Source organism: Schistosoma haematobium, chromosome ZW (assembly GCF_000699445.3).
Source record: "Schistosoma haematobium chromosome ZW, whole genome shotgun sequence".
Classification (NCBI taxonomy): Eukaryota; Metazoa; Platyhelminthes; class Trematoda; order Strigeidida; family Schistosomatidae; genus Schistosoma; species Schistosoma haematobium.
In genome coordinates, this window is record NC_067195.1 from 10,865,945 (window position 1) to 10,876,331 (window position 10,387).

The 10,387-nt window shown below is 44.9% G+C and overlaps 1 protein-coding gene across 1 annotated transcript; it reads left to right on the top strand.

Annotated features, from left to right (window-relative positions):
* The first annotated feature begins 3,145 nt into the window (after positions 1-3,145).
* MS3_00002755 (uncharacterized protein) lies at positions 3,146-9,590 on the top strand. The gene has a single exon (XM_051210380.1). The coding sequence runs from the start codon at positions 4,756-4,758 to the stop codon at positions 5,446-5,448; it is 693 nt and encodes a 230-aa protein (XP_051070366.1). The 5' UTR covers positions 3,146-4,755; the 3' UTR covers positions 5,449-9,590.
* The last annotated feature ends 797 nt before the right edge of the window (positions 9,591-10,387 follow it).

Sequence of the window (10,387 nt, forward strand, 5' to 3'; positions counted from 1 at the left end):
CAAGAAAGACGATAATCTACGGGTGAGTTCATGTTTGTAAAGCATCTTTTTGAAGCTATTCACTCAGAGAGCTGTTGCCATTCAGATTTAAAGAGAATTTTATGCGGGTTCGACTCTTAATGAGAAAAAGTGGTAGCTCACATGGGTCTTACTCTTTGATAAGCGGAGGCGATATTTCAGTCGGATGTCTGTGTTGATTTTACCTAGTGTATTTATTGTGTAATGCGACATTATCAGATTACCATTATTCCTCTTATGGCCCAGCAAGAAAAATCATAGATCTAGGAACCCATCTTCGCAAGACTACTTTCTCAGCCCTATCATACGTTTGGCTATTCGTTCCGGTAGTATGCATAAGAAATTCATGTGTCGTCCCGAAAGATTGGAGGCTACAATGTTGTGAATTTCAAGCGCGGTTGTGAATACGTTTTAAACGGCGTTGCAGCTGTTGTCCCAGATAGTCTTTACATAAAGCGAAGAGTCCCATCTGCCTTGGCTGTGTCCTCAATTCAGTTTAAACTAATGTTCAAGCTCTCTTTGGTTGCTAGCTCAAGATTCCTCTCTGGAGAATTAATCAAAGTTGAACTTCAAGAAGTACTTACTTACGCCTGCTACTCCCAATAGCGAACAGGCCTCCAACCAGCACTCTCCAAGAAGTACGTAGATTTTTCGTGCCACATGGAGGAGAATGTTAGTGGCATGACACTTCAGAAGGTTAAGTTTATACCGATCGTCTGCTGTCCATTCCCCTATTTTTAAATGTCCTTCTGAAGCTCAAGTGAGTCATCTCCGCTTTTTATGGACCTACAGACTTTGCGTTGTCTCCGAAGACTAGTGTTGCCGAGCGAATTTTATCTAACAGGTCGTTAATAAAGATCGGTGTACCCAAGACTGATCCTCGTGAAACCACTAATGTTTGGGCCTCCCAACTCGCGTGCACTTTATTTACGTTGGTATGAAACAAGTTTTCCCCATGGTGGAGTTGAAGGCAAAATAGAACTAGGCCATTAGGACCCATCTTTGCAACTTTCGCTATGAATGGTATGCTTGGTAATATTTCGAACGCATTCGGGAAGTCAGAAAACAACACGTGGGTTAGTATATTTTGGTCTCAGCAGATTGTCTAGCTGTTCAATGGTATGAAAAGATACGACAAACTTGAACAGCCTTTGGAAGCCATTTTTGGGCTATGTGGAGGACGTTCATCTTGTCGATGTATTCCGTCGTCTGCTCATTGATCAGTTCTTTACATTACTTTCGAGAGTAGTGATAGTCTAACTACTGGTCTTTCCTATCTCCTTCTTTGAAGATTGGAAGCACAATAGCCCGTCTCCATTCTCTTGGCGATTGGTGTGACTTTAGCGAATGCTTGAACAGGCAACATACCGTGGTGCTGATGGCTTTATTTCAGTATCACGATTACAAGGCGGATTTTGTCACATCATGCTGACTTTCCTGGGAGCAGGGATTCTGACCTCCCTATCCCTAAACTGGCGGTTGGATGAATACTCACCAGGTCATCAGATGACACGAGTTGAACAGTGTTTTACGCTTGTAAGTTCCTGTCCTAACTAATAAGTGAAGTTGAAGTGAATGATTTTTGACTTCTCTAAGTTGATAAGATTATCAGCGTTAGGACTTCTGAGGGCACAGACCTCATGTTTTGTGGGCCACCTTCTAGTCATGAGCCTATAAAACTACTTTGCGATGGATTGTAGCTGTTGGCTCGGTCTATGAATACCTTGCAACGCTTCAAATGTTGGCGTAGCATCTATTTCATGATCTCTAGTAATATCTGAGGTCAGAATCACCTAGATAAGCTCTCTATTTATCTTTGGATCTTCCATTTCTAGGTGTATATTTTGTTCGACGTACGTTTAGTAAAATAGCTTTCTGAACAATGTTCCTCACTATTTCCCAGTGGTTATCTATCATTAACATTCACTACTCTTGCGATCATGTACCATGCTGAAGATGCTCTCTCCTAGTCATGTAGTATTCCATAGTATACAAGAGCTAGCGAACATTCTCATTACCCAAAGTACGCTATTGGTGGCAACGTTGACTTTGACTGTGTCGAGGTCACTACTACCTACTGATACCTGGACATGGATACCTACAATTATAAGCGGATCATTTGTTAGAAAATAGTCTAATCTTAGAGATTCTCCGTCTTTGTCTCACATCTGACCGTCACCCACAAGTTCAGGTAGCCCTGAAATTCCAACGGTCGTGACAAGTCGCTTATGAACCCACTCTAAATGGATTGTGGCCTGATTGCAAAGATTGAAAAACAGTGTTGGATAGTACGATTTTAGCTTTATACGTTCCTCCAATAGGTTGTCAATGTTTCTTCTATATCTTAATGAAATCAGTTTTTATTCTTTCTTTCCATTTTATATTTATATCTCAGGCCTAGAACTCTCTCGTAGCTTGTTTCAATCCTCGATCTTCTTACTGAGATTCCTCTTCCGTTTTATGACTTTCGAGTTGAAGTGGAACATGTGTTTTAAAAGTGTATATCCGGTATAACCGTTACTTTGTAATGCGGTGTCGAGTCGCGGTTGACTATGACCACCATTACAGGAAGACTACGTGCCAGTTAACAGATAAGATCCCCCGTAAGTCAAATATCAGGAGGCAGTTGATGGCTGTAGTCGAGATGTATTCGTTGGCGATCTTGTGATATCGAAAGAATACCGAGATCGTGCCAGGTTACAAGTGTAGTTACTGAGCGTATCTGAATTCGTGCAAGGTCACAATCAAAGGAAGAATGTATGTGTTTTGCTACCGTTAAACAAACACATAAGGTAAAACAAACCCTGATACAATTGGTTATAATAATAATTATTTCCATTACAAAAACGCGTTCTCTTGATAAAAGTAGGTCACTACAACTTTGTGAGAGAATCCGTCAGTAGATACTGACGGATTCGTAAATATCAATAAAGTCTAAGATGATAAGCGCAGATTGGTCGATTTCATGCCATGGATTAAATTGTAGTGACTCACGTTTATCACGAGAACACGACTGGTTTAATAAAAACAATTATTATTATAACCAACTGTACCAGTGTTTGTTTTAACGTGCTTTTGTTTGACTGTGCTAATGACAGCTATTTTGTGCTTCCGTTCTTTTACACACACTTCGATTGTAACTTCGCGCGAATTCGGTTACGTTCTGTAACCAAGCTTGTATCCTGGCACGATCTCGGTATCCTTTCGATGCCACGAGATCGCCAGCAAATACATATCTCGATTTGGTCCATTAATTGCCTTCTGGTATTTGGCTTCTCGGGGATTTTATGGAGTCATTTGGAACGAGCTTCTTACGCCTTCTGATCTATTTGGCACGTGTTTCTTGGTAGCGGTGTTCATAGTTAATCTCAACTCGACGCCACGCTACAATTGGTGATCCCAAAGTTTGGGACACGCGACAATTGGTGACCCGTATTTTGGAACACGCCTCTGCTTCTGGTCAAATCTTCCAAAGAAGCCAATTCGGTGAGTCTATGATTTATCTATCCACGTCTGTCGTATATTTTCATATTTAATATATAATATACTCGACATGACGGATAACGATAAGAATAGTATTAATATAATAGACTCCCATTTATGTGTACCGAACTCTTGTTACTTTTTATTCGCGTGACGATGAATTCCACGCTTTATTCGAGAAATTTTCCCTATTATTTATTCTCCTCGCTGACCCGGCTGCTTGGTACGGAATGCATTCGCATACGCATTAACGTCTACCTCCCAGCATCAAATGGTTAAGTTGAACGGTTTCATTGCCAACTTAAAAGTGCTCTACGAGCACACGAGAACGACAACTGGTATGAAACCTTATCGCTCGTCCCCTTAGGTATTCGAACGAGCTTGAAGGCAGATATACAATGTTCCGCCGCTGAACTGGTATACGGCACGACATTGCGTCTGCCCGGAGAATTCACACCACGGAGCAGACCTAATTTCGGTAAATCAGACTACGTCCATCGACTGTCTGCATTTATGCGAACGCTGTCTCCGGTGTCAACTCGAATACAACATCGACAGGTCGCTCTCTCTCGAGAGTTATCTACCTGTTCACATGTCTTTGTACGAGTAGATTCGGTACGCAAACCTTTGCAACAACCTTACGAAGGCCCTTTTCGCGTGATCGCTCGTCACGAAAAGACCTTCAAGGTTGATCGACACGGCCGCGTCGAGATCGTCAGCATTGATCGTCTCAAACCAGCACACGTCGATGACTGTGCCCTATCTGATAACCTGAGATTCAATGCTAGACCAAGCAAACCTACTAGCGGGATCCTCAAACCATCTTCAGGTCCCACACTAGATACACCTGAGACCTCACTCTCACGTCCCAGTCAACAGCACGCGTCATCTGCACCGTCTACGGACGAGACGACAGTCTCACGTCCAGATCAGCAGACCACGCCGCCCTTGACTTCGGATGAGATTGCAGGCTCACGCGACGCGAACGAGACTGCCGTCTCACGTTCCGGTCGCCGAGTACGTTTACCCGTACGCTTCCTCGACTAGTCGCACAGTCGACAACCGATACGGTGTAGGAATATTCCTATGCTACTTGCATGCTACACTCTTCTCTTTTTTGATTCTCTTTTTGTTTCCTGAGCCCACGCCTTCGACCATCTCCGTTTGGTTCCGTCGACTTCAGTCAACTTTGGCGAAAGCTGGATTGGCCACCCACGCTCTTGTCAACGCACTCAGTCGATATATTGGTTTCGAATGCTTGGCATACGCTTGGTCTCGAACTTGATCGTTATGGTCGCTTCTGGTTCATCGGCTCAACGTGGTTTCGTCCTACGTCTGCAGCGTTTCTGGTGCGCACTCCTACGAACGCCCTCTTCAGATTCTGGATACAAACCACTCTGGTGTAGCATGCCAACTCAATCAATAAATACAACACATCGCTCCTGGTACCGTTCTCCGAAAACGACCTTCGTTGGCAACTCGACGATTAACGATCGCTTTCCTGTTCGCCAATTCTTCCGTCCTACAATCGCTCGTCAGCCGATCAGTCCCACGATTCAAACCGCTATTTATCGAAAGTGTAAACCCTTTCTAGCGGGGGCTCCTGTAGTGACTCACGTTTATCACGAGAACACGACTGGTTTAATAAAAACAATTATTATTATAACCAACTGTACCAGTGTTTGTTTTAACGTGCTTTTGTTTGACTGTGCTAATGACAGCTATTTTGTGCTTCCGTTCTTTTACACACACTTCGATTGTAACTTCGCGCGAATTCGGTTACGTTCTGTAACCAAGCTTGTATCCTGGCACGATCTCGGTATCCTTTCGATGCCACGAGATCGCCAGCAAATACATATCTCGATTTGGTCCATTAATTGCCTTCTGGTATTTGGCTTCTCGGGGATTTTATGGAGTCATTTGGAACGAGCTTCTTACGCCTTCTGATCTATTTGGCACGTGTTTCTTGGTAGCGGTGTTCATAGTTAATCTCAACTCGACGCCACGCTACAATTGGTGATCCCAAAGTTTGGGACACGCGACAATTGGTGACCCGTATTTTGGAACACGCCTCTGCTTCTGGTCAAATCTTCCAAAGAAGCCAATTCGGTGAGTCTATGATTTATCTATCCACGTCTGTCGTATATTTTCATATTTAATATATAATATACTCGACATGACGGATAACGATAAGAATAGTATTAATATAATAGACTCCCATTTATGTGTACCGAACTCTTGTTACTTTTTATTCGCGTGACGATGAATTCCACGCTTTATTCGAGAAATTTTCCCCTATTATTTATTCTCCTCGCTGACCCGGCTGCTTGGTACGGAATGCATTCGCATACGCATTAACGTCTACCTCCCAGCATCAAATGGTTAAGTTGAACGGTTTCATTGCCAACTTAAAAGTGCTCTACGAGCACACGAGAACGACAACTGGTATGAAACCTTATCGCTCGTCCCCTTAGGTATTCGAACGAGCTTGAAGGCAGATATACAATGTTCCGCCGCTGAACTGGTATACGGCACGACATTGCGTCTGCCCGGAGAATTCACACCACGGAGCAGACCTAATTTCGGTAAATCAGACTACGTCCATCGACTGTCTGCATTTATGCGAACGCTGTCTCCGGTGTCAACTCGAATACAACATCGACAGGTCGCTCTCTCTCGAGAGTTATCTACCTGTTCACATGTCTTTGTACGAGTAGATTCGGTACGCAAACCTTTGCAACAACCTTACGAAGGCCCTTTTCGCGTGATCGCTCGTCACGAAAAGACCTTCAAGGTTGATCGACACGGCCGCGTCGAGATCGTCAGCATTGATCGTCTCAAACCAGCACACGTCGATGACTGTGCCCTATCTGATAACCTGAGATTCAATGCTAGACCAAGCAAACCTACTAGCGGGATCCTCAAACCATCTTCAGGTCCCACGCTAGATACACCTGAGACCTCACTCTCACGTCCCAGTCAACAGCACGCGTCATCTGCACCGTCTACGGACGAGACGACAGTCTCACGTCCAGATCAGCAGACCACGCCGCCCTTGACTTCGGATGAGATTGCAGGCTCACGCGACGCGAACGAGACTGCCGTCTCACGTTCCGGTCGCCGAGTACGTTTACCCGTACGCTTCCTCGACTAGTCGCACAGTCGACAACCGATACGGTGTAGGAATATTCCTATGCTACTTGCATGCTACACTCTTCTCTTTTTTGATTCTCTTTTTGTTTCCTGAGCCCACGCCTTCGACCATCTCCGTTTGGTTCCGTCGACTTCAGTCAACTTTGGCGAAAGCTGGATTGGCCACCCACGCTCTTGTCAACGCACTCAGTCGATATATTGGTTTCGAATGCTTGGCATACGCTTGGTCTCGAACTTGATCGTTATGGTCGCTTCTGGTTCATCGGCTCAACGTGGTTTCGTCCTACGTCTGCAGCGTTTCTGGTGCGCACTCCTACGAACGCCCTCTTCAGATTCTGGATACAAACCACTCTGGTGTAGCATGCCAACTCAATCAATAAATACAACACATCGCTCCTGGTACCGTTCTCCGAAAACGACCTTCGTTGGCAACTCGACGATTAACGATCGCTTTCCTGTTCGCCAATTCTTCCGTCCTACAATCGCTCGTCAGCCGATCAGTCCCACGATTCAAACCGCTATTTATCGAAAGTGTAAACCCTTTCTAGCGGGGGCTCCTGTAGTGACTCACGTTTATCACGAGAACACGACTGGTTTAATAAAAACAATTATTATTATAACCAACTGTACCAGTGTTTGTTTTAACGTGCTTTTGTTTGACTGTGCTAATGACAGCTATTTTGTGCTTCCGTTCTTTTTACACACACTTCGATTGTAACTTCGCGCGAATTCGGTTACGTTCTGTAACCAAGCTTGTATCCTGGCACGATCTCGGTATCCTTTCGATGCCACGAGATCGCCAGCAAATACATATCTCGATTTGGTCCATTAATTGCCTTCTGGTATTTGGCTTCTCGGGGATTTTATGGAGTCATTTGGAACGAGCTTCTTACGCCTTCTGATCTATTTGGCACGTGTTTCTTGGTAGCGGTGTTCATAGTTAATCTCAACTCGACGCCACGCTACAATTGGTGATCCCAAAGTTTGGGACACGCGACAATTGGTGACCCGTATTTTGGAACACGCCTCTGCTTCTGGTCAAATCTTCCAAAGAAGCCAATTCGGTGAGTCTATGATTTATCTATCCACGTCTGTCGTATATTTTCATATTTAATATATAATATACTCGACATGACGGATAACGATAAGAATAGTATTAATATAATAGACTCCCATTTATGTGTACCGAACTCTTGTTACTTTTTATTCGCGTGACGATGAATTCCACGCTTTATTCGAGAAATTTTCCCCTATTATTTATTCTCCTCGCTGACCCGGCTGCTTGGTACGGAATGCATTCGCATACGCATTAACGTCTACCTCCCAGCATCAAATGGTTAAGTTGAACGGTTTCATTGCCAACTTAAAAGTGCTCTACGAGCACACGAGAACGACAACTGGTATGAAACCTTATCGCTCGTCCCCTTAGGTATTCGAACGAGCTTGAAGGCAGATATACAATGTTCCGCCGCTGAACTGGTATACGGCACGACATTGCGTCTGCCCGGAGAATTCACACCACGGAGCAGACCTAATTTCGGTAAATCAGACTACGTCCATCGACTGTCTGCATTTATGCGAACGCTGTCTCCGGTGTCAACTCGAATACAACATCGACAGGTCGCTCTCTCTCGAGAGTTATCTACCTGTTCACATGTCTTTGTACGAGTAGATTCGGTACGCAAACCTTTGCAACAACCTTACGAAGGCCCTTTTCGCGTGATCGCTCGTCACGAAAAGACCTTCAAGGTTGATCGACACGGCCGCGTCGAGATCGTCAGCATTGATCGTCTCAAACCAGCACACGTCGATGACTGTGCCCTATCTGATAACCTGAGATTCAATGCTAGACCAAGCAAACCTACTAGCGGGATCCTCAAACCATCTTCAGGTCCCACACTAGATACACCTGAGACCTCACTCTCACGTCCCAGTCAACAGCACGCGTCATCTGCACCGTCTACGGACGAGACGACAGTCTCACGTCCAGATCAGCAGACCACGCCGCCCTTGACTTCGGATGAGATTGCAGGCTCACGCGACGCGAACGAGACTGCCGTCTCACGTTCCGGTCGCCGAGTACGTTTACCCGTACGCTTCCTCGACTAGTCGCACAGTCGACAACCGATACGGTGTAGGAATATTCCTATGCTACTTGCATGCTACACTCTTCTCTTTTTTTGATTCTCTTTTTGTTTCCTGAGCCCACGCCTTCGACCATCTCCGTTTGGTTCCGTCGACTTCAGTCAACTTTGGCGAAAGCTGGATTGGCCACCCACGCTCTTGTCAACGCACTCAGTCGATATATTGGTTTCGAATGCTTGGCATACGCTTGGTCTCGAACTTGATCGTTATGGTCGCTTCTGGTTCATCGGCTCAACGTGGTTTCGTCCTACGTCTGCAGCGTTTCTGGTGCGCACTCCTACGAACGCCCTCTTCAGATTCTGGATACAAACCACTCTGGTGTAGCATGCCAACTCAATCAATAAATACAACACATCGCTCCTGGTACCGTTCTCCGAAAACGACCTTCGTTGGCAACTCGACGATTAACGATCGCTTTCCTGTTCGCCAATTCTTCCGTCCTACAATCGCTCGTCAGCCGATCAGTCCCACGATTCAAACCGCTATTTATCGAAAGTGTAAACCCTTTCTAGCGGGGGCTCCTGTAGTGACTCACGTTTATCACGAGAACACGACTGGTTTAATAAAAACAATTATTATTATAACCAACTGTACCAGTGTTTGTTTTAACGTGCTTTTGTTTGACTGTGCTAATGACAGCTATTTTGTGCTTCCGTTCTTTTACACACACTTCGATTGTAACTTCGCGCGAATTCGGTTACGTTCTGTAACCAAGCTTGTATCCTGGCACGATCTCGGTATCCTTTCGATGCCACGAGATCGCCAGCAAATACATATCTCGATTTGGTCCATTAATTGCCTTCTGGTATTTGGCTTCTCGGGGATTTTATGGAGTCATTTGGAACGAGCTTCTTACGCCTTCTGATCTATTTGGCACGTGTTTCTTGGTAGCGGTGTTCATAGTTAATCTCAACTCGACGCCACGCTACAATTGGTGATCCCAAAGTTTGGGACACGCGACAATTGGTGACCCGTATTTTGGAACACGCCTCTGCTTCTGGTCAAATCTTCCAAAGAAGCCAATTCGGTGAGTCTATGATTTATCTATCCACGTCTGTCGTATATTTTCATATTTAATATATAATATACTCGACATGACGGATAACGATAAGAATAGTATTAATATAATAGACTCCCATTTATGTGTACCGAACTCTTGTTACTTTTTATTCGCGTGACGATGAATTCCACGCTTTATTCGAGAAATTTTCCCTATTATTTATTCTCCTCGCTGACCCGGCTGCTTGGTACGGAATGCATTCGCATACGCATTAACGTCTACCTCCCAGCATCAAATGGTTAAGTTGAACGGTTTCATTGCCAACTTAAAAGTGCTCTACGAGCACACGAGAACGACAACTGGTATGAAACCTTATCGCTCGTCCCCTTAGGTATTCGAACGAGCTTGAAGGCAGATATACAATGTTCCGCCGCTGAACTGGTATACGGCACGACATTGCGTCTGCCCGGAGAATTCACACCACGGAGCAGACCTAATTTCGGTAAATCAGACTACGTCCATCGACTGTCTGCATTTATGCGAACGCTGTCTCCGGTGTCAACTCGAATACAACATCGACAGGTCGCT